The 24,807-nt window shown below is 46.0% G+C and overlaps 1 protein-coding gene across 1 annotated transcript; it reads left to right on the plus strand.

Annotated features, from left to right (window-relative positions):
- The first annotated feature begins 169 nt into the window (after positions 1-169).
- COTL1 (coactosin like F-actin binding protein 1) lies at positions 170-21,448 on the plus strand. Its single transcript, XM_084294400.1, has 5 exons — positions 170-208; positions 379-463; positions 829-911; positions 10,325-10,482; positions 20,133-21,448. The coding sequence occupies exons 2-5, from the start codon at positions 387-389 to the stop codon at positions 20,241-20,243; spliced, it is 429 nt and encodes a 142-aa protein (XP_084150526.1). The 5' UTR covers positions 170-208; positions 379-386; the 3' UTR covers positions 20,244-21,448.
- The last annotated feature ends 3,359 nt before the right edge of the window (positions 21,449-24,807 follow it).

The raw sequence follows: 24,807 nt of genomic DNA on the forward strand, positions 1-24,807 counted from the left end.
TCTCCCTAAACCCTCCTCCCATACCCCCCACATCCCCCTAAACCCTCCTTTTCCCCCTATTCCCCCCCCCCAATCTCCGGGCAGCCCGGGCGGGGCTGGCGGGGGCAGGCCGGGCTGAGGCCGCCGAGCCATTGGCAGGCGGCGGCGGGGCGGGGGCGGGCCGGGGGCGGCAGCAGCAGCAGCAGCAGCAACCGGGGCCGGGACCGGGGTTAGGACCGGGTTTGGGACCGGGATCGGGACCGGGCGCTGCGCGGAGCGCTGCGGGGCTGCGCGGTGCTACAGCAGCAAGAGGCGGCGGCGGAGGGCCCCAAGCTCCTCGCCTCCCCGCCCGCCACCCCCCTTTCCCTCAACCCCCCCCTTCCCTCCCCCTTTTCCAAGACGTCCCCATGGCCACCAAAATCGACAAGGAGGCGTGCAGGGAGGCGTACAACCTCGTCCGGGACGATGCCACCGAGGTGAACTGGTAGGTGGCCAAGCCGCGGGCACCCCCTCGCTCTCCCGCAAAGGCAGCGGTGCTCCGCTGCTGCCCCGCTCCTCGTCCCCTGCCCCCGGGCCACCCCGTCCTCCCCTTCCCTTTTCCAAAGGGTTTTTCCTTGGAATATAATAGAGGCAGCCTTTACATTTCTTCTCCTTGCCCATCTCCAAAGGCGGACTTCTGAATATCTCCTTCCCCCTTCTCCTCAATATCTCCTTTCCTCATCCCCAAAGGCTGACTTTAAATATCTTCCTCCCTTCTCCTAAATATCTCCTTCCCCCTTCTCCTTTCCCCATCCCCAAAGGCTGACTTTAAACATCTCCTTCCCCCCTTCTCTTTCCCCTCTCCCAAAGGGTGACATTTAAGTACAACGGCTCCACGATCGTCCCCGGAGACCAAGGGGTAGACTATGAAACCTTCAAAAGGAAGTGCACAGGTAAGCTCCCTCTCGCTGCCTTTGGCACGAGTGGCATTCCTCGCTGCCCAGGGCAAAGGGGGAAAAGATGGGGGAAAACTTGGGGGAGAAAACTGCAATTTGTGCCGCCGCTGCTGCCCCGTGCCCTGTCCTGCACGGCTGGGTCTTCTGCTGTCACAGAGAGCAACTCACTCAAGTCCGTAGTCCTTGCAGTCCTTTGTCTCACCCCTAGCCCTAAGGTCCTCCAGGCTTTTTTTTTCCCCCCTTTCCACAATTTGCTGTTCCTTCCCAGCTATAAACAAGAGCCGAGGCTGGCTTAGCAAGGCTCCCATTGTTCGGCACTGCAGTTCGAAGGCACAGCCTCTCACTGGAGAGCAGCGAAACGCTCCGTTTCGGGGGCTGGAAAAACGCAGCCGCACAGAATATTCCGCAATAAAATCCTTCTGTAAACCCTGCTCCTCGTGCTCAAGTAACCGCGGACAGAAGGTTGCTCAGATTTTTTAAGAACGTGAAACGTGAGAGCGGGTAGGCAGAGGCTGGCTGGAACAATACAGCCCGGGAACAATCGCCGCCGTGCATTGCACAACCGCACCAGTTGCGGCCCTCGCCTTAAACGTGGCAGCTGATTGTTTAACTGTCGGATGTGGCTGATTAACAGCAGAAACAAAGCCTGGGGAGAACGAAAATAAGCGGGCAAATATTTAACTTCATCCGATCTTGACTTTTGATGTGTCTTATACAAAAGCGCGCTTTGATTTCTCGCGGAATAACTTCTGGGGGGGGTTGTGTGGTTCTCCCCGTCTTGGCGGCTGCTTAACGATATCGCAAAGTGATATGAGGTATAAAGCTTTTGTAACTCGTACTGCCCTATAACTGACAAAGCCTGCCTCCCTCATCCAGCTCTTCTACAGCCAAGTGTTATGGTTAATCTGTAATTCTTGAGTGATGTGTCTGCACTGTAAAGGAACTGTGTGTTGAGCAATTCTCCCTTCTCAAGGTGTGGCGAGCCCCGGAGGCGCTGCAGTCAGAGCCCCACATCCGTGGAGATGCTGGTGCCTGTCCCAGTTGGTCTTTCCAGTGCTAGGGTTCAGCTCTATTTTATGGAGTGGAGAGGAGGACTTCCAGTAACTTAATGAGGGCAGGGCTGGGCTGAGCAGTCAATAAATATCACAGGAGAGAAATACGTTGTAGTCTTTGGAAAGGAGTCACTAAATCAAAAGGGCTGAGACTACTCTGCTCTGACATTTGCAGTGGGTTAATTTGGGTTAAAAGTGGGTTAAATTGACATTTGCCAGGATTAAGACAGCTACTCGATTCTAGCTGCTCTTGGGACCTCAGAACTGAAAGTAATCCTCCTAGAGGTGATGTCAGAAGTGCTGATACCTGTACCCCAAAAACTCCTTCCCACCCATCTCTCTCCATGTGCAACCTGAGGCAAACAGCAATTACCCAGCACACCGGGAAACCTTGGGCTCTGCACTTCTGAAGTTCCTGCCCACTTTATCTGGGGGGTTAGTAGTTTTCCCAGTAGGTCAGCAGCTTCAGCATCAGTGCCCTGTTCTCTGTCTCTTCCTGTGTCTGGGATAATATCTCCACTGTGTCCAGACATCTGAGGCTTGCAGAGGAACCTTCCCTGTTTACTTTTTCTCCTTATTTTTAAGGAGCTCATCTCTTATTCTGTCTGAACTGATATTTAATGTTTGTTCTGGAGCAGTACCCTCTTCAGGAACAGTTCCTGTCCCTTCTGCAGCAGATGGAATACTTCTGTCAAGTGGATAAGGAGCAGAGAGCAGTCACTGGTTGGGTTGGGTAGGATGCGTCTAACAGCTATTGAAGGCACATATTGCACTTTGGAATATGGCCAGTTTTGTTTTCTTGCCAACGCTTGCATGTGTCAAACCCTAATAAAATAGGGTATTAAAGCAGACAAGAGTTTAAGGAAACTTTTTTTATATCAACAGAGGGGCAAGCTGGCCTGAGTACTGAAGCATTTTTACAGCAAAAAAGGAAATTCCGCATGTTTGAGGCATAAGTATGGAAAGCGAAGAGTTAAATAAGGGGCATCAGTGGGGTAGAAGTAACCTATTAGCCTTTGATGTGGAGCCAAGTCCCTCATAGCTGCTTGGTTCTCTTCCTTTCCTTCTTTCCTCATGCACCTGGCATGGGCTGCTCCTTGGCAGACCAGAAGCAAGAGGTTATATCCAAACCTTCCTCTGGAGCCTGGCTGCTTGAGGCTTGGAGGAGCAGGGAAATTCAGGTACCAGGCTCCCGGCTGAGTGCCAGAAAGGATCTTACCCCACCCACAAATTAAGGGCAGCGGTTGGGGAAGGATGAGACACGAGTTTTGGTGCCTCCATCCGTGCAGCTGCCCTTCACTTGGACCACTAGCCATGGTCAAAATCCAAGGCTCATGCCAGCAGTTGCAGCTTTGGCTTCCCATCTGGAAGAAAGGTGCCAAATGAAGTAGAGCTGCTTGGAATATTTCTGCTGAAACAGAGTCAGTAAAAGGAGTAGGAAGAGATGGGAAGAGCTACTAAATATTATTCCTCCCTATTGCTACATCACTTCCCTCCTGGTCCTATCTCATCTCCTTCTACATTTTGCTGGAGGGAACAAGGGCTGCTATCAATGCGAACAGCTTCAGAAACTGTGATTAAAGGTTAAAAAAAAAAAGAAAAAACGACATCAGAATAAACTTCCTTCCTTGTTTCAAATTCCTGTTTTGTGAAAAACACTGCCTTGAAAGCCACAGCGTGCTGCAGCTGCCTCTGGTAGAAGCTGAGCATAATTTGGTGGTTGAAGGTGAGAGCGCAAGCTGGAATGGAAAACCTCAGCGTGCAGAGCGGCACCAAGCCCCTCAGACAGGGCTTGCTCTGCTCCACTCGCTGCACCATCCATTTCGGTGCTGTTCTGAGTGGCAAACAGCTGTGTCCCCTGCTTTCTCTAATAAGCATTCTTATTAAAAGCACCTTTGGTGTGCTGTACATATTGCTTCCCTCCGGGGCATTAAATTACAGAGCAGGCGGTGTCAGCGTGTACTAATTGTTGTGGCTCGGAGACCAAGAAGGGCTTTTGTACCAGCTGGGAAGGCATTTGCCTGTGGTGGATATCCGTCTTGTGCAGTGACAGAGGCTGGGAAGGGCTGCAGGGGGTTGTTGGTAGCAGAGGTGTGTTTTGAGTTTGATTTCCCCCATGCATAACCCTTTTCATGCAGACCATGGCCCAGCCCGTTACCGATTCTGCAAACCTCCTCAGGGAGCAAAAGTGGTTGAGGACAAAGGGTGAAGTAAGAAATTACCTAAAATTGCTTCTTTTAATGGAAGTAGCAGTTTGTAAAGACCATGTTGGAAGCCAACTCTGTGAACCTGCAGCAAGGCTCCATGGTCTGCAGCCCAACAAGCACAGGACAGGTCGAGATGCAGTAAGGTGCATGCCCTGAGCTGGGGACTGCTGCCATACCTGGTCTGTTCTGTGTAGGTTTCCTTGCCCATCCTGCTCCATTCCCAGGTGTGTGTCATGCATCAGAACCACGTCATGCATCCGGGGCTCAGAGCTTTTTCTTCCTAATCTTTTTGCCCAGCTTTGTGTACGAGCAGAAGAGCTTAAGGAACTGGGTAATTAAAGTCTCCCTTCCTTATTCCGTTGTTTGGAGACTGTGACTGAATGTGGTAAGGGAAGCATTTTCAGTGCCCTTCTGTTCAGGGTCCAGGGACTACACCTGTGCTGCAAACACAGCCTGAACCATGGACTTTGGCACATCAGTGAGTGTCATGCCAAGGGCTGTGCCCAGCCTCAGCATGACTGAGATATTTGGGCTGGGAGGCTGCAGCACTGCTATACCCTCAGGCAGCAGTCTTCTCTGCCTTCCAAAGGCCATCCCAGATGTTTGAACACCTCTCCTCCAGCCTATTCCAAAACAAAGTCATCAGGTTGGTTTAAACCACTGACATAGTGAAGTCCTTGTTAGGAGATTAGAAGGAGGCCGCCGATGGCACTTCCCCTTGCAGCCCCATGTAATGACCACCCTTCGTGACTGCTCTGGCCTTTGTCTGACCCAGAGAGTCTGGAGACCGTAAGTTGAGGACATTTTAACTGTGTCAGGGTCATTAAACACAGAGTAGACACCCCCTGTGTCTTCTGGCTAAGGACTGTTTTGGTTGGGCTTAACAGCGCAGATTACCTCTGCCTTAAACAAGGGCTTAATTCAAGGCTTTTGATCCATTTGACTTCACGGTTACAGCTCTTGCCTCTGAGGATGGCCCGGCTCCAGGCGTAGCTTTAATTTGGTGTTTGGTGGTACATGCCGTGAGCACGCTCTTAAGCAAAAAGCTGAGCTGGTGGATTTGAAGCCAGAAACACAGATAAGAGTTGAAGGTTATTGTACGGAAGGATGTCAAGGCTCTTGGGCTTTGTTGTTGTTTTCTAAGTCTCATAATTGGGCTGGCGATGCTGCTGCTGAGAAGAGTACATTTGACTGAGATATCAGAGTAACTCAGCAGTCAAAAACATCCGCCTAAACTTTCGTGTGTATCCGTAATACCTGACTGCACTGGACAGCTGGGTTCAGTTTCCAGATTACAAAGCAACAGAGCACTGCATTGTCTCTGGCTGTAGTTCATTTTATTTTTATTTATTTATTTAATTTTCCATGTGCATGCTGTCAAGAAGTAGCAGAGAGGCTGGAAGACTGTTTTTGACTGCTTCCTCCCCATGCTGCATGTGAACAGTTGTTTCTCAACGCATCTCTGACAAAAGAAATAATGAGCCTTCTATTGGGAAAGCCTCAGTCCAGATAAATAATTGCAGTGACAGCATGAAACGGGATAGTTATTCATGTGTCTGCAAAGATCAGACCAAAAACACACAGTGCATTCAGCATGAGGAAGAGCTGAACATCTTCGGTCTGAAATAAATACCCTATAAAATCATTCCTCGTTGACATAAAATATTGGGAAGAAAAAAGACATAAAATGAGCTTCTAATACAAACGCAAGATCTTTCTGGCTCATGACAATTGCCCAGTAAACCCAGGCCTGTATATAAAATTTAGGAGCTAAGACTTGAGAGACAGATCACCAAGATTACTTTGGCACCTTAGGTTGTAGAAAAGATTTGTAAAAATGCGCAAGGCCATATAATGAGATAGGTGCTTATCTGTACTTGGCAGCATCTTAAGTTGCTAAAATGGGCCTTGTAAGTCAGTCTCCTACTGGGTTTGTTTTTCCTCCTTAATGTTCGCCTTGCCTGCTTTCCCTTAATATCTATTTAAAGGAAGACCTGGGGCCGGTGGTTGCTGTGGGAAGTTGAAACTGGCTTTGTCTGCAGCGTGTCCCTGCCATGCTGCCCTCCCTGTGCTCTTTGCACGTTGTGAGCCTGCATGGCACGTGTCTGCCAGCCAGCTCCTGGCCACCAGCTGGGGCTGGGGATGTCCCTAGCAATGAACGGGAGTTGGTTTTAGGGAGTATTCTCATTAATTTCGGTGGGAGCAACTCATTGGGTCAATTCTGTGCTGAAATAGCAGAGAGGGAGATGGGTGGCTGCCCCAGCTACAGCCCCCATGGTTACGGTCCTGTGGTCAAAGGTTACATGTTTGTCCTAGATGACTTAATGACACGTCTGCATGGTGCAGGGCATCATCAGAGGTGCACAGGCTTCCTTACAGCATCAGAGAAGGAAATAACAGCATGCTGAGAGGTAGGGATGGTTTTGTCTGTGCTTTTAGCCACGTGGCTGAAAGGGTGACTGAAGAGGTGGAAAATTGGCAAATGAATCTAAAATGAATACAATTGAAACAAACACAATAAATCCTTCACGAAAGCTGTCATACACTATCAGTAATTCAGTGCTGGGGAGACCACAAAAGCAGACCTTGCTATGAGCTACCTTGCTGTATCTGACCTTGACTTAGCAGGCAGGTGATGCTGAGAGCAGTGGCCTTATCTTGGCACGTCTCTGGCTTGGTTGTTCAGAGCCCAAAGACAAAGAACCGTGAAAATTTGATGGTGTGTTTCTTTCTCGCAGCTAATTTCTTTTACTGATGAGTCAGTGCATTTTAATCCGATGGGAAATTTTTTAGCACAGCTGAAACAAAGGGTTTGAGTGGATGAAAAAAATAAGAAATTCCATCAAGGAAATCTCTGCAGCTCAGCATCAAGCTTTGTTGACAGCCACGGGCAGCTTAATCAGTATATTTGGGAAATCCTGCCTACTGATAAGTAAGAGCTTTGGAGAAAAATACTAAGTGATGTTCATTAAGGCATTCATTGTACTTTTAATTGTTTGCATAGCCCTATTGCCTTGCTCTACAACACTTAGGGGAATAGTGATATTAGTAGGAATTAAGGTTAATTTCTGCTGTTTGTAACTTGTGAGATCTTCTCAAATAAAGCTGCTGTTTCCCAGCTCTATTAATATTATTAATTGATTCTCTCTGCCCTGAAACCCATGGCTTAGTGACAAGGAAGCTGGTTGTGTAGAGCGAGGCAGGATTTCCTCTTGCAGAGGAAATCTGCTGTCTCCCTATGATTTGTTGGACAACCCCCAACACCCAGCAAATTCCCAAAACCAGTGTAAGTGATGGGTTTTCTTTCTGAAAGGGGTTGGGGGCAGAAGGAAGAATATTGATGCCTTGGGGTTTCCTGCAGAGTTGGCACTGATGGCATCGAGGACTTGCAGCGTAGTGAGGTGATGTGGCAGGGCAGAGCTGATCAGCTGTGAAAGAGGAAAGCTGGCAGTGTTGATCCTGCTACTGCTCTGAACAAGCTTTGGACTCATTCTGAAACCCCTCCAGGTAGACCTGCCCCAGGTAGATTCTGCCAAAGACGGTGACTCAGCCCCGTATCTAACCTTCAGTTGCTCATTAAACTTTGTGGGACTTGACAAGATGAGGTAAGAGTTGCTCAGTCACCGGGCATTAGGTGATCTAATGGGCAAAAGCCCATGGGAATTGCTGGGCTTGGCTCTCAGAGCTGCTGTAGATCAGGCTGCTTTCAGGCAGGACGGGAAAGCACTCGAACGGTTCTGCTGGGAAGAGAAACCTGCTTCCAGCCATCTGTGGGCTCACCTCAAAGTGAGGTTCATGCTGGCAGATAAATCCTTTCAAACTCCTTTATGTGTTGATTTGAGAAAACACTGCAGAAAAGCTTGGGATTCTTCACATTCATTATATTTTTGCATTATGTTTACTACAAAGGGGCATCCTTCAAAGCAGCCCTCAGAATTTGTGATAGTTTTTGGAAGAAGGAGCAGGGATCAAGACCCTACATAGTCGAGGTGGGAGGTGATCAGTCCACGAGAAGGGCTGCGACACACTTACAGCATTGTAGGGGCCGGGACTTGATGACCTTAAAGTGCCTTCCAGCACTGGGTTCCCATAGGAACCCCAGTACAATTCTTAGCAAAACGTGGCCTCCTTTAGCATCAGATCTGGGAAAGCAAGGTTTTTTTCCACAGAACTGTTAATAGTAACGTTTGGGGATTTACTGTCTCTCTTCACCTTGGTATTTCCTGGCTGTCAGTTCATTTATTGTTCTAATCAATCTTAGCAAGAGGATTTACTGTCAGTAATGGGAGTCTCACCGTGGGTTTCTTCTACTTGCCGGTAATAGGGTACGAGTGAGAAGTTTTGTTTGCCTGTGCTGTCGATACACGTGGCTTTTATTCTCCTTCAGAAAATCCATGTGGATTTTTATCTTTTGAATCAGATCTCTTTCTTTCTTTCTTTCTTTCTTTCTTTCTTTCTTTCTTTCTTTCTTTCTTTCTTTCTTTCTTTCTTTCTTTCTTTCTTTCTTTCTTTCTTTCTTTCTTTCTTTCTTTCTTTCAAATCTGAGATCTTTAGAGGAGTTTGTTTTAAACATTCTTACAGGCTCACAGACCCCTACATACATTTTTCAGTTTTCCCCAGTAGTCCCCTGTCAGTAGCAAAAAATATCTAGAGAGCAAAATAGGAAGAACACAGGTGGTTTGGTTTATTTTTAAACATTAAACCTTGACATCTTTCATTAAAGGAAGTTGTCTTTACCGAAACCTTGGCAAAACACAGTGTTTAAGAATCTCAGAGATATATGAGCTTTTAAAGAACATAAGAACATTTCATTTTTGGCCTTTTTTTTTCTTTTTTTTTTTTTTGGTATTGATTTCTAGCAGCATATTTTCTAGGGATCCACAATTTAGAGCTGCTTTTCCTCATTCCCTGGAGCTCCAGGGGCTGGACCCAAGGAAAGGGATGTTGGCAGACATTGCTACACCTGGAGACTGTGTTCTCACCCAGCAGTAGTCAAGACAGCGAGGAGCTAGGCAACATTTTGAACTGGTCACAACAAGCATTAACCAGAATTAACATGATTCTTTTCAATCAGCAAGCTTGCTCTTCTATTTTGAGTCATCTCATTTCATTAAAAAGGTCTTGAGTGGCCTGTAACAGATGAAGTAGCTATGATTAGGTATATTCCACGATTGCACAACTGTCCATCTGTTCTGCTGTTTTTGCACAATCCTGGTTGAAGGCTCCAGCATCCTGCTTGCCACCGGGGCTGGGGATATGAGAGGATGGTATCACACAATTTCCAAGTGCCAGTGATTATGAAGGCGTCCGACTGCCTCGGGTGATGAGTCACCCTGCAGTGAAAGAACAAAGTCCCCGAGACAAGGAGTTTACAAGGTTTTTATACATATGGCCAGACTAAATAAGCCTAGTCTGGCCTGATATAGCAGAAACCAGCTGTGAAGCAAAGATCAGAACAGTTTTAAAATCCAAGGTCTTTCTCTATGGGGCTTAGGAAGGAATAGAAAAGCACATCTGGGGGAGCAGTTGCAGATTTTCTTTTGCTCCTTCTTCTCTCCTCGTCTCCTTCATGTAAGCTCATACTACAAGTGAGGCAGAAATGTTGCTGAAGGGAAGGCGGGAAAGGGTCAGATCTGCACCATGGCCAGTTTCTGGGTATATTTTACAAAACGTGATCCTAAACCTGCTATCCAGTAGGAGGGAGGCTGGGAAATCACTTTCTTCCCTTCTTGACCAGTGACCTGAATGCAGATTGGTGATCTGGCTGAATGTGTAACTTGGGTTAATCCTGGGCTGAATGTGTAACTGGGGTTAGCTTTGTGCTCTTGGACTGCCAGTTGACTGTATTTGAGCCATTTCCAGACTTTCTAGCAGTGCAGCAGCGTGGCATGGCAGAACCAGCTTCCTCCCAGTCCCTTGGAGCACCCCAGGAATTAGCAGACCCAACACTAGCAACGTGTACCTTGCCAGCAAAGAACAGATAAGCAGAGCCTCTGTATTGCCCTGTTAGTCTAGAATAATGCTATCATAATGAAGTATCAGTGCCTTGACTTGGTCTTTAAGTTGGGAGCAATAGTCTTACCCCGGAGAACAGTGTGGCAGGGATGTTTCTGTTGTTAATCACTTTACCCCTATTGCTCTGTCCCACCAGATGACGTTCGATTGTTTGGCTTTGTCCGATTCACCACTGGCGATGCCATGAGCAAGCGAGTCAAGTTTGCCCTCATCACTTGGATTGGAGAGGATGTCAGTGGCCTGCAGAGAGCCAAAACTGGGACTGACAAGACTCTGGTCAAAGAAGTAGTACAGGTAACCATTTCCTTCTGCTTCTAAACACCAATTCTCATTGCTTTTAGCTCTACAAACATCGGTAGAAGGTGAGAGAGGGAGAAGGATTGGATCATCCTTCATCTTAGTGGTTAATCTTTTAAAAAGAAGACAGTTTCCTAGTGCCTGTCTTCTTACTAGGAGGACATAATATCTGCCTTTTGAGCACTCAGACATAAAGAAGCACCTTTGAGCTTAAGGTTTCCTTAACTATTTCATGAGGAGGGAATATGAACTCTGCTCCATGTCATCATTAAGATGTTTCCAATCTGCTTCCTTGATATGATAATAATATAACATTGAGTGGTAAGGAACAAGGCACTATTAAATTAAGCAGGTAAAATTAAATAGAAAAATCCACGCCCATGTGTGAACTTTTCTCTCGATGCCTTTTGTCTCTGCACAATGTATTCATGGAGAAAATCAACTGGAGTCTGAAGTCCTTATCAGTACCAATTAACTAACAGCTTTTAATAGCTAACTAGATTTGAATAGTCTTCTGTTTGGCCTTGGGCGTATCAGCAAAAAAGATAAATGTGCTTACTGCACACCTTGGAAGAGCTTCACCCGAATTTGTCTGTCCCAAGCACATCATTTAACTCTGCTGAGGCCTCCTAGGGCTTGCTGAGCTGTGCTCACTCTGTTGGGCTCCAAGCTCAGTCAAAGCAAGGGAAAACAAACAACTGCCATGAGAGACACGAATTGTGGAAGGGTACAAAGAATTGCTGACAAGACAGAGAAGATGCTAATGTTTAACATGTTTATTCTGGAGATGTTTTTAGAGCAAGGTTAGCTGTTTCAATGAAACCTAGGGCCAGCTTTTAAATGCGTGAGAAATGGTCTTTTGCTGTGCTGGGAATCTTGCAACAAGACAATATGGAGGATGAGAATGAAGCCCCCCACACACACACACTGATAATTTGTATGATACAGAAGATATTTTAGGTAAGGAGCATAAAGAATATAACAAAGTCTTTCAAAATGGCAACTGTGCTGCGGGGGCCATTCTGAACAGAGACTCCCATGATGATACCTGAGAGACAGAAAAGCAAGTCTCTGTTCATGTGAGGCAGATGAAACTGTGTTATTGCAACTGGGGATGAAATTATAGGGTACTAATGAATGACTCATGTAAGAGTCACTAAGACCAAGATTTTTTAAAATATGTTTAGACAGTTTATTCCTGTGGAGCTGAATAGCATTCCCAACTGCTGTTCTAAGATCTGTCTCTTAGGCCTGCTACATATTATTTGCAATTCCACTTGTTTCATGTTTGATTAGTAGCCTGTGCAAGTTAATAATCCGGTGGAACATTAACCATTCCTGGCTGTTACTTAAAAGCTTTCATATTCCAATTAATCTAAACTAAAATATAAAAACAATATGTGGTTGTACACTTTTATTCAGCAACCGTGTCTATAACCCATTCTAAAGTGTTTCTGAATGTAAGGTCAACAGTGACCTCTCCATAGGAAAGTTTCTTCGTTATAGAGAAATTAAGACTATTTATACAGATGTCTTTGTGAGCATCTTACAAGACCATGAAAGAATATAGCATGTCCTGTTTGGATATTGTTGGATAGCTATGCAGAAACTCCACAGATCAGCCTGTGGCACAGGTCAAGCCAGTTCTACTTTGAAGACATTTTTAATTCACTTTTTATCACTGTAGAGATGTGTAGCAGGACAAACGTACTATTGCCAAGATGCTGTGGACAAAGAGAGGCTAGATAGTAACTTGTATTTCTTTGGCAGTCTTTTCATGCAAATTAAGTTAGTGGCTGGCTGTTTAAAACCAATGTAAAGGGGAAAAAGGATGTATGACGTAATCCTAGTACATAGCGACTAAGATAGCTATCCATACATGCAACAACGGAACCCTCACAGTAGAGTGGGATAAAAGCAGTACTATTGTCTTTTTTTCTAATGCATGTGACCTTACAGGTAGCCAAAATAAAGGAGGACAGGAAAGTCCTGCAGTTTAGTTGAGGGAATTTATCCCAGAGCTATTTCTCTCTTACTAGTTCACTTGACCTTCATCTTCCAAAGTATATTTCCAGTCATCCTTGTTTCTGATTTTTACAGGGATTATTTGAGATGTGGGTTATACAAAGAAAAATAGTTCGTTTGCTGTGATGATAAACTACCAGTCTGACTCAGTGCTTGTTTATCTTTTGGAATAAGCAGTACCCTAAAGTGAGATTTGTCTTTGTTTGTTTTTAAATCTTGAAGAGAAACTAGATTTTTCATACAATTTGGCTCTCTGCAGTTTCAGTTATGTGCATGACCCGTAGGTGCACTTACTCTGTGCAACATGGCTGTCTTTCAAAGGAAGTGTGGCACAAAGAAACTTATTTATACAGCAGGTAATGACTTTGATTTTCATGATCTATGGAAGAGATTGGTTGGGATTATAGAACAACAGTTCTTCAGACTGAGAAGCCCTCCATGAAACTTGAAGGATGCTCACTATCTTGTAATGTTTGCAAAAGCCAACTGCGGCTCCTTATACAAGACCAAAGCTCCTGTGTGAGAGGAGATCTGCTTTATATTCTCTGATACGTTGTAGACACATTGATGAGCTACAGTTGAGCTCTGCTGAAACCTGAACAAATGCCAACAGACATTGTTCTTCCACCGAGACACTTCAATACTGCCTAGCAAGCAAAACCCACCATGTTGCATCTGTACAATACAGAGCGTTCACACATGGTGATTATTAACTTTCCCCCAGAAGCATCTGCCGTAAGGAAAACGTAAGGGATATTAACTGTTGAAGAGTAGATTATGGGCTTTTGAACAAAAGGATGAAATGTTATAAAGCATGGAGAAGAACTGGGTTGCCCTTGGTTTTGTATTCGTCCCTTGGAAGGGGGATGCTGTGAAATCTATGGGGAGGTGGCTGGGAAGCAATGCAGCCAGTCATCGGAGGAGGGGGACAGCAAATCTCTCAGGAAGAAAGGACAATTGATTTTTAGCTGTAATAACTGTAAAATTATAGGGACACATCTCATCAGGTACAGTTCCCCTGTTCTGTACTAGTTGAGAATCAGGTCTTTCTTATTTGGGACTATCCTTATTACCTCTTTAATGTTGTTGGAAAGTGGGTTATTCATTTACTGCATTTATTTTGGAATGCAGAGAAAAAAAATGCATTTTGCATTTAAGGAACATTCAGCAACCTTTTTTCACAGCTTTTTATTTTCCATCCTTTCCTCTTCACCTCAGCTGGAAGTCTTGGGACGAGCCTGAGGCTTGGCCCAAGCAGTTCAGCTGAGAGCAGGTTGAAAGTAAGGGCAGGACGGAGAAAAGTATTTATCTATAACTTCTTAAGGGTATGGCTAGGTATTGATGTGTGGAGGCTTTCCTGTGTAAGTGGAACCATGGAGTAAGGTGATACAGTATCTTTTCTCCACTGAGTTTCTGCCTAGGCCAAGTACAGGCCTAGTGCTGGGAGCAGAAGCATACAACATCCTGTGCTTTGCAGACCATGGTTTAAGATGTTTGGGAGGTCATTTCTGGGGTACAGTCTAAACCTAGATCTAAAATTGTCTACACTTACAGCTGAGGAACCTATTTTATGAAACAGTAAGTCAAGGATGACTTAGACTAAAAGGCTTCATCAGTTTTGCCATTGGCAGTAGCAGGTCCTGTCTTGTGCACAGGGGTTAACTGGTGGAGGCTTGCAGTAAACCACACGTGCAGCCAACCCCACAGCCCTTGTGCCCTCTGCACAGCTGTGATTTGATCTCTGTGAGCCACTTGCTGTCATGCCAAGGCCCTATGCAGCTGCCAGTAGATACCAGCTGAATAGAAAGGCTTTGGGCATATTTTTCACTTGGCTGTAAAAGAAATCATGCAAAGCTGGTCTTAAACTCCTCTTTTATGCCCCTGGCAGTAAGCATGGCTCTGCCTTTTGCCTTCTTTATATGCACAAGCTGTGGCTCATTCAGCATTAGTACAAATCTATCCAGGAGACTCTCTCAGCTCTGAGGGCTGTTGTTTTGACCTCCTTTATCCCAGAAACCCAGGAGACACAGATAGGTCAGCCGGAGCCCAGAAACCAAGGCTGTTGTAAGCTGCTCAGTGTGGTTATCAGTGTGGCGTGAGGTTCAATTCAGCCATAAAAATTCCTGCGAGGTCCAACCTGGCAGCTGTGAGGTTTAAGTACAGGAGAGTCAGGCCTCACAACATGCAGTCCCATTCGCTTTTAGGAGAGGCAGTGGGACAAGGTTACGGTGCTTTTCTTCGAGGAAGGACAAACCCAGGCACTCCCAGGGGGAGGCAATCAGTGCTACCAGGGTCTGTTGTTGATGTAAATGCTGAAGACCTGAAAGCAGGACTTTGTTTCCCTCTGAGTGCTGCTTCCCCTCTGAGAACTTGTTTCCTTCATGACAGCATTTCCTACCAGGAGACTTTAACCCTTCATTAGGCTGTGTAGAGGAATTCAGGGGAATTCAGTTCTTGATGGACTGAATTCCCCTGCAGAGCTGTCTCAGCAAAGGAACTGACCAACCCTTGCCCATTTGTCTTATCTTCCGTGAATTTTGGCTCTTCTCTGTTTTCTTCAGCACTCCTGCCCCCACAAAATCATGTGCTCTATTATTTGCCAAATCTTATTCAGGGTAAAACAGCTCCGTTACTGTAGGCAAATATTTGTGGCATTTTATTCATTATTATTTTTGGTGAGGAATTTGCCTGACTTTAGTGATGTCAACAAGTTTACTGAGTTCGTGCTTTGGAGCTCATGGTCAGATCTTTTTGTTGATCTTTCTCTTTCCCCTTGGATTCCACACTGCACTGGTGCTGCTCCTTCATAAGGACCGATTTATGGGATTACTGTCCCTGGTCTTGGGGCAGATACAACATATGTAACTCCATGTATGTACACTGAGTTTCTCATGTTAGTACAATGGCCCAAACAGAAAGAGGTTTCACAGATTTGGCAGAAGCAGTCAGAAAATCAAACTCATGTGTTACTGGCTATACTGGCTTCAAGACAGCCTTTCTCAGGACAGGGAGTGAGATTCTGCTGGGAAGGCAAACACAATTGTACTTTTTGACAGTTTTTCCTATTCTGGTTTACTGTAATGACCATACCAAATGGATATTGAATTAAGAACTCCTATTCCTTTTCTAGCGAGGGCGGTAACTTTATAAGTCATATCTTTCGGCCAGGATAAGCAGCCTCCCATCACCCCACATCTGAAACGCAGCCCTGTGACTTTCCCAGTGGGATGCATCAAGATAGGAAGAATTTGCAGATCAGCTGAAATGCAGTTCCCATTCCTGTGAGATATGTTTGCCAGAGGTTAGGGCTGGCTTCTCCCAGTGGCTGGAACTGGTGCGTGTAAAAATTGGCAGGGAGTTTAGTGGGAAAGAGGAGTTTTACTTAGACTCTGCCAGCTGATCTCAGTTTAGGTGCAGCCAGAGTACAAGGCAGTGGTGCTGTATTGCTGCAGGCACTTGTCACTTTAGAGCTGTCCTTGCACTTAGGGAAGCCCTGCTAGTACATACCTTTGCTGCAGCCAGAGCACGTGTCCTTTCTTCCCCGTGGCCCCAGCTCTAGGACTCACACCATGCTGGAAAAGAAAAATGGGAGATGTCATGGATGGGAGTAGGGACTGTAAGCACAGTGGATCTGAGGAGTTTGAACATCAGTGGAGGCCCTTGCAAGGCCCAGTATAAATAAAAACAGCAAGAAGCTGCTTGACTGCCTGGCCCCATCCCTAGCTGCTAAGAAGCCATGTGCCTGTAGACGATATAAGGATTTTCCTTCTGGCTCGAGGCCTGCACATGCTGGGATTTATAAGGGCCTCTCTAGACCTTTTTGGTACAGTATCTTCACCAAGCAGATTTTCCCTTGGCCAGCTTAGGGAAATTTTATGGCCCCATATGCTAAACATTCAGAGCCTGGAATAGGCAGAAAATCTACTCCACCCTTTTCTTTTCCTCCATAAACTTGTCTGGAAGAGAAAGGCTGCACAAATTTCATGCCTCCCAGGGAGAGATGCAGGCTCTGTTTCTGTGACCTGGCCTGTCTGGTTGGAGCCCTTTGTCTCCATAGTGTCAGATGGGGGCTGACACAGAGGACTGGATCACAAAGTTATGACCCTTTTCTACTCAGGCACAGGGTGAAGCGTGTGCTAGATAGGTGTATTGAAGAGCCATGTGTAAACCTTACTTTTTGCGTTGCATTCAATGACTGAAGAGGCAAAGCAAAGACTCTGGTTACTGTTGTGTGATAAATGGGAGTGATAAATGGCATCATTGTTTTTGTTATCTGTAGGCTGCTGGTGGCTCTGGTATGAATACAAAGGGCAGAATTCACTCGCAGGGCTTGCAGTGGTTGTAAAAAGCTTGGGGGTTGGGGGAGGAGAATAGAAAAGGAAGTGGAGGAGGTAAAATGAAGATGCTTGTCAGCAAAGTAAGGGCTCAAGCATCAGTTATGCACCGTGCCTTAGGCAGCTGTAAGGGTTCTGCAGTTGACTTGAAAGGCACTAGATAATGCTGTGTGTGAGAGAAGAGGAACTGGGGACTTTCCCCACCCCAAAAAGAAAAGTCATAAGTAAAATCTGATGGTAGAGCAGAAATCTGACTGAAGTCGGATGCCTGTTGCCATCGCTGTTAGCCAATTTGAAGCACCGATCTTGCCTGGTGCTTTGCAGGAGCCATTTCAGTATGATCAGTTATTTATAATTGCAGATGACAGTCATGCCAAATACAGACCATTGCCTGGTTTAGCGAACATCAGACCCCATTAAATCATCTGGGAGTTGTTTTATATTCTGGCAGTTTCAGCAGGGACAAGGAAAGAGTGAACTCTGGGTAAGATGGCCCTTGACTGCAAAGTGGTGCTGTTGATCACAAGTGTTTGATCCCCTGATCTGAGAGCCACAGTCTCTCCTGCCTTTCTGCTCTGATGGCACAGGAGGCAGCAGATGCTTTCAACTGTCTCTAAAACACATATTCCTCCCTTCATCTTATGATTTGTGCCCTGAAGTCTTCACAAAGCTCAACGCCAGAGAGCTTGGACAGTTCAGAGCGATGAAGGAGATATGGTTGAGGAAAGGTCAAGCAGGATACTGCAATCAGGAATCCCAGGCAGCAAACTCACCTGAAGCACCTCCTGTCCTTGAGGCCAGGCTTGACAAGATATCGTGGTGGGTGAGAACCAGTGCAAAGAACCAAAGAAGTCCCTGACAGCACCTGCCAACAGAAAGGAATAAACTGGAATTATTTATGGCAGTGACCCAGATTGCTTGCCGAGGGTACGAATCTGGCCGAGGGGTGGCCCGGTCAGCTAAGAGGATATTTACGAGTGGCTGGGAACATAACCCATCTGGCCAACTGCGAGGGGGAAATTATTCAGACTTTGCAAGGTGGCACAGGGGTGTCGACATGAAATAGTGGCTGCTGCCCCCAGATCATCACCCAGGAAGCATCTGGGTAGCTGTCTAGTTGAGAAGACATTTGAGTAATTGTAATTACTTTGTGGCACATGTAATTTAGTTCCCCGCTATTAATACATGACTGGACTTGCAGTTTTAATTTCAGAAGCAGCTTGATTCTGCAGACTGGGCGTTGAAGGAAACCCTCCCTGCATTTATAAAATAATCACATTTTTTGTGGAATCCCTCTCAGAAATGACTTTATGGGCCTGACCCAATTGTCACTGACCCAAGTCAGAGACTAGTACTGAAGTCACCTAGTCCCAAATAACCTGTGTTTCCTGAGCTGTGAAAGTTTTCTTAAACCTGTTAATACATAGAGAAGAAATTGAAAAGGCTCAGCTCAAAAATCCTGGGGCCCCATACCTCGGTGAGCACCACATAGGTGGCAGTCATTGGTTCAGTCCCAGCAAGAGCTGAGCTTTGCAAAGATCTCACACAGGAGAGCTAGAAGGAAGACACATGCTCCAGACTTGTGAGCATGACCAAATTTGATGTTTTCGGGGGTTTGCCTCTATTTCCAATTTCAAAAAAGGATATATATATATATATATATGGTTTTTTTTTGGAGAAACACTTTCCCGTTTTCCCTGAGCTCTGCTATGACATGGAGGAGTGCCTGTAATGTCTGTCTGTCCTCACCCCAGCAAAGCCAAACACGGATGAAAGCAGAGCAGACAAGGCTCCTCCTGGCTGCTATAAGCTTTTTTTTTTTTTTTTTTTTCCTCCCCCGGAGCAACTCTTCAGTAGTGAGGATTTCCTACAGTGTGAAACAGGATCAGCTGCAGCCTGGGAGACTGGCGGGGGGGAGGGAGCCGTTTTGCTCCCCCTTCCATTTTTTCCACCGCATGAAAGAGGTGCTGAGGCTCTTTCAAGCTGAATCCTTCCCCACCCCCTCCTTTACCCAACTGTGATCCCAAACCGAGACCCTTGAGACGCTGCCAAATAAAGAGCTCTGCCATGGCTCCGAGTCTGAAACCAATTAGAAATCCCTTCTCCACGTTGTGCTGGGGCTGTTCCAGCTCTGGGGAGACCCGGACAAGATGATGGCATCTCCCAGCACATCGCCTCCTTCTGCCAGGCAGCCTCTGCCACCTTATAGGGCTCTCCCTGCCCAGAGAGCCCGGTGCTGCTGCTTCCCTGAGATGCTACAGCAGGGCTGCAGGGATTTCCCTTTGTTTTGTCATCAGCTGTTGGTGCCTGGCCATGTAGAGAGCGATGGGTGCTTGTGTTTTTCATGCTGTGCGCTGGGGGGAAGGGAAAGATGCATGAAATGGTTTCAGTTGTGGTTAGGAAGTGAAGGAAAATGCTAAAGCAAGAAGCAAATGTGCATGTTTGCTTAAATGAGTGTGTACACGCATGCATGGCACCCTTGCTGTGAGGCGGGAGGGACATGAAGGAGCGAACTCTTGACCGCAGTGACACCGTGGTGACAAGTGCCCTAAAGGCTCTGCACGATCCCATTCACAGCGATCTGTTTCAAGAAAGGTTTTCTCTGTCTCCAGCCTCACATTACAGCATGCTGCCTAGGGCTTGCCCAGCTCACATCAGTTGCAAAGAGCATTCCAAGAGCTAGATAGCTGCCCTGCAGTACACAAGTGTGCTGATAAACGTGTCCTTAAAGGGCACTTCGATCATTAGACCGCAGAGCGTTCTGAAGCCCATTAACAAAGCCTGTCTAAGCGCAGCATCGTGGTTTTGGCCATGATGTGAATTAGATAGCTCAAAGGAAGGGTCAGTAAATCTGCTGAAGTAGATGTATTTGCTCTTGGTACTGTCTGCATCTTGCTCCGTCTTTAATCAAAGCATCCTCCCACCAGCTTGTGCAGTACACTACTGTAGTGTACTATAGCACTGGCTTTTTTTAGAAGAGCTCTGAAAAAGGACAGGGGCACCAACAGGATCTGTGACTTGCCCACAACCATACTGAAGGTCTGTGGCTGCTACAAGGTCCACAGTTCTGTGCTTTTTAATTTCCATACTACTTAGGAAGCTTGACATAGCCCAGCCTGGGCATTTATCACTAGGAATTGCTGTTGCATAGGGCAGGATTAGGCCTTGCAGATGGTGACTGTAGTAGTGGACATGAAATTTCTCCAGGATAAGTCCTTTTGTCCTTTTTATATGAGTACTTGGACAACTATCCTCTTTTTAAACAGTCTTTTTCTTTATCTCTTGCAGAACTTTGCCAAAGAATTTGTGATCAGTGACCACAAAGAGCTGGATGAGGATTACATCAAGAATGAGCTGAAGAAAGCAGGGGGGGCAAATTACGATGCACAGACTGAGTAAATGCAGGAACCTCCTGGCACCATCACCTGGATCTCGAAGGGAGAGGGAAGGCACAACAAACTAACACAACTGAGAGATGAGGCAACTGAAATCCCCAGCTTTCTGTGTGTGCATCTAAGAACTCCCTTTCTTTGCGTACAGCGGACTTCTGTTTTCCATTCCATCTCATGAAACATCCCTCTCTGGGGTTCTGATTTTCCCCCCATTTTTTTTTTACTCATAACTCTGTCCATGTTCTCGCATCTGTGGAATTTAGGTTTCACTCTGCTTTGGTCCATATTCAGCATTGTGTTTGTAGCAGCTTGCCATTGTGTCCTTCTTCGTCTGCATGCATGTGTGTGTGTGTTTAGCTGGGCTCAACCTGGTCTCTGAGGGGAGAAAGTTTTGGGGAAGTTGTGAACATCCATTATTTTCTTTTTGTTTTAATTTGTTCTCACTGATATTTTGGGGAAGAATATTTTTTTCTGATCTAGGCTCAGATCGACTTGAATTGAGTGCACTCCAACTTTGATTAAATTGTCTAAGCTTAAATGTCCAGCTCAGATGCTATCTAGCAGCTTAAAACACAAAGTGAACAAACAAACTAAAATCATCTCTTAATAAATGGGAATAAAATTGCCTTAAACATTGCTTGACAGTTGCTATGCTATGTGCTACATCTCTACCCCTCCCTCTTTAAAATAAGATCCAACATGATCTGAATGTGAGGGTTTTGTTGTTTTTTTGGAGGTGTCACGGCACAGTAAACTGGGGGGCTTAGAAATGTCTGGACATTTGTTCACTATTTTGTGTACATCGGTCTCTGGGTTTGTATTTGACTTTCCTAATGCTGGGGCTCAGGAGGTGAAACTGAAACGCATAGATTTCCTTTTTAAATGTCTGCAAGAATAGCAGCAGCTGAATCCTAGCAGCCTTCTCTGCCTATGACCCCCATTTTTGCAGTTAAAACACAACATCTTCGTTATTTGGGGCCTTCAGGTAGTGAACCACCCTGCAGCTGTAACTGAGGGATGGAGCAGAGCAGCTCTGTCCCATTCGGGATGAAAATTCAACAGCAGAGGCTCAGAGAGAACCTGGGCACAGTTTGTTCGGTACCAAACTGGTTGTTTTGGGGGCTTCTTTTATTCCATCAAAGGTAATTGTCCCCTGAACTAGGCATAGGGGGAAAACTGTGTTGTACTGAGGCTTGGAAGTCAGCGCTATAAACCCATTACAGAAATAAATGTTTTTCAAGAACAGTTCTCAGAGACTCTGTTGTTCTTTTACCTTCCCTGCAACAACAAGGCTATATTTAGGAGGGCTGTTAATCCTTGGTGTAAGGCTCTGAGCTCTTGCAATCTTGGTGCTATTAGGAGAATTAAACACTGGCTTAAATGTAAAATGATCTTGCTGCCTGCAGCCCTTGTCTGCTCGTCTCTGCTCTGACAGGCAGAGGTGACCATGGTGCATCCGACACACTTTTTGTTCAGCACCTCTACCTCTAAATTTTGAGCACCAAAAATCCAAGTGGGAATTGCAATTAGGTCAAAGAGAATTTCACACCCACATGAAATAAATGTAGAGAGGTCAGGAACAGATTTGGGAGCAAGAGCAACACTTCGGAAGTGAAGTTTGGAAGTCTCCTGCACAGACTTACACGGGTGTTTCAATTTGGGGCCTAACCTTATTAAAATTTGCCCTGAAAGGAGTGAAATACTGGTTATTTTAACAGGGCTGACAGTAAAGACAGGCATAACTAAAGGGGAAGAGCTTTGCAGAGAGCCTGAGATGCTCTGAGGCTTTGCCTTATCGGTTCAGTGACCACAATCAACTTTCATGTGACAGCTTGTGGGGTGGGACTGAGGCACCGGCCTTGGTCTGGTCTCAAAGCCTGGTGGCAGCATCAAAGGAAATTTGTCAGCAGCAGCTTTGGTCTGGGGTTTGATGAAATGCTCAAGAAAGAGCTCAGCACAGAGGCAAAACAGCTCTCAGCCGCTCAGAGGCATCTCAGCAAGACAAAACGGGGCCCTTGGGCTGCTTTCAGTGGGCTGGCTCTGGGGATGGAAAAAGTGAAGGCCTCACCCTGGCTTTGGCTGCTTTGCTCTCCTCAGACAGCATAAGCCTCCTACAGAGTATTTTTCTGAAGACTTCCTAAATATTTTCTAGAGATTTGTCTTCTCCAGGCATGTCTGTCCCATACCCTCCATGACAGCCGCTGTCGGGGCTGGCTGCAGCCCATGTCCAGGACTAACTCACTCCTGGTGGCTGGATCGGCTGGGAGAGGAGCCCTCCACTTCTGCACTGGTTTGAAGTGGGTGTTTAAAGTACTCGTACAAGATAACCGTCCCATGTCCAGTTCACAGACCATACAAATCCCATATTCTGTCTTTGAATTGCCTCTGTGAGGTACTGCCATCCCATTTCCCATATTGTGGTCCCATTTTGATCACAGGAATATCAAGCGTGCAGTTGCTAGCACAGCGATTGCATAAGCAACATTAGATACATAGGAGAAATATGAGGAAGATAAGGAATTACTCATTCTCAATAGGACATGAGGACAAATCCTTATGGAAAAAACAAGCCTGATGAATGATACCAATAACTGAGAATTAGTGATTTTTCGTTTTGCTTTGTTTTCAGCCTCAATTTCATTTCTCAGGTAAACTACCTAACCATACCATCTCGCAAATGCTCTGAAGAGCTTCATGGGGACAAGGTGAGATGTACAAATGCATTTGCTGCTGCTCTGTCTCCATCCTCACTGGAGGTCAGTTCTAAAAGTCCGAACAGGGAATTCTTGTCTGTACAGACCCATTCCTCCATCACTGCAATGGCCAAGTTAATCAAGTCCACGCTCATCAAACTCTCGGTCAAATGTAAGATTACTTTTGTCATAAAGAATGTCTTGGAAACACACCCAGCCCCAGCCCAAGCTGATGAATGTATGTCCCAGATGGCTGCTTTGGAGTATGGGGAGAAAAATGTCTTTCAAGAATTTGATATTTCCTTCTCTCTCTCATGACTCCTATAAGAATAATCTGAATTAGAAATTAAATGATTTTGTTTTTTAAATGTTGATTATACTTCATCATTACCAAATGGTTTTTATTTTCCTCAAGAGAGTGACTTCACTGGTAGTAAGTCAAAGCCTTCTCGTGTCTGTAATAGGAGCAGCTCAGCAAGTCACGGGGGCTGTAGGCGCCTGGTGTCACTCACAATCTGCTCTGCAGGCTAAAACTTATCTCTGGGGTCTGCTGTCACTTGGTTGGAAAAGTATCTACCCCACAGTCTTTGCATGCATTATCCTTCCTTGTTAATGATTAAGAATGCAAGAAACAATTGACAAAAATTGAGCAGAAGAAAGACTGGGACACGAAGAATAAAAGCTTACCACCAATTATTTGTGGTGCATTTGGGATCTCACGCTTGGCGTATCACAATAACACGACATAAACTGGAAATTTTAAGTCTCTATTTTAAGACTGCAGGCCTCTTCAATATCATCTTTCACAGCAAGTTAGTGTTGCTGAATGTCTGCAAATGGCTGATCCTCTGATCAGATGTATTAGGGACAGTATTACAGAGTGCATTTTGCACCCAGAGTGGCGCAGGCAAAGTGGGAGTCAATAATACCTATTTTCTCTGTAAGACTTTTCAACAGGAGGTCTCAGAGTGTTTCGTAAAGATTAGTATAAGCCAGACGGTACTATTGTTCCTGGAGCACAATAGCCTTGTTTAGGAAAGGGCCTTTTACTATGGAATAGAAGCAAAAATAGCAGCCTGTGTGTTACAGGGCCCCACAGCACAGCCCAGGGAGTCAGCCTCGTCATATATACATTCCTCACCTTATCAGAGCAGTGCTGATAACGCTGCATCCTGGAAGTTATGCTAATGACCCTGTGAGACACGGATTTGCTTTTTCATTTTTAATGTAAAGCATCCTGTTTTGCCTCTATTTAGAATTCAAAGCCCATTTTTGCCTTATCAGCACTGCCATTGGACTTTAAAGACCCACTGCTGCACAAAGGCTTCCAGCCACATTACGGGAGCCTGTTGTGTCCCTTGCACTGCAGCTCGGTGTTGTGCCAGGGCTTTTGCTCCAGGCTTTGCCATATGCCAGGGCTTGGGGCCGGGGAGGTTCTGCTCTGCCTCCAGCACAGCAAGGGAGAGCATGAGCGGCAGCGACAGCACGCTGGGGGCTGTGTCTGGCGAGGAACAGATTGAAACGGTTCAACGGCTGCTTTATATTTGGCATCGCCGAAGGATTTTCTATTCCACCGCATTAAGAGTGCAGCAGATAACGAGGCAGCATCCACTTTTAGCAGGGAGGGAGCAACGGAGCCAAGCAAAATATCCTCCAGCATCTCCTTGATTAATACAGAGGGTCAGACACAGCAGACGACTTCGTTTCAGCAGACCCAGTTTGGGGGGCTTTTATGCAGCACAGTCAGCGGGAGGAGAGGGATGGGGTCAGTGGGCAGCCCCCAGAGGTGGTTAGGAGGCTGTGGTAGCCATCAGGCAGAAAAGAGGTGAAGTTTGAGCATGGGTGACAGCAAGGCTGCTCTGACTCATGGCTGTCTGT

Source organism: Netta rufina (assembly GCF_964035555.1).
Source record: "Netta rufina genome assembly, chromosome: 13".
Taxonomy (NCBI): Eukaryota; Metazoa; Chordata; class Aves; order Anseriformes; family Anatidae; genus Netta; species Netta rufina.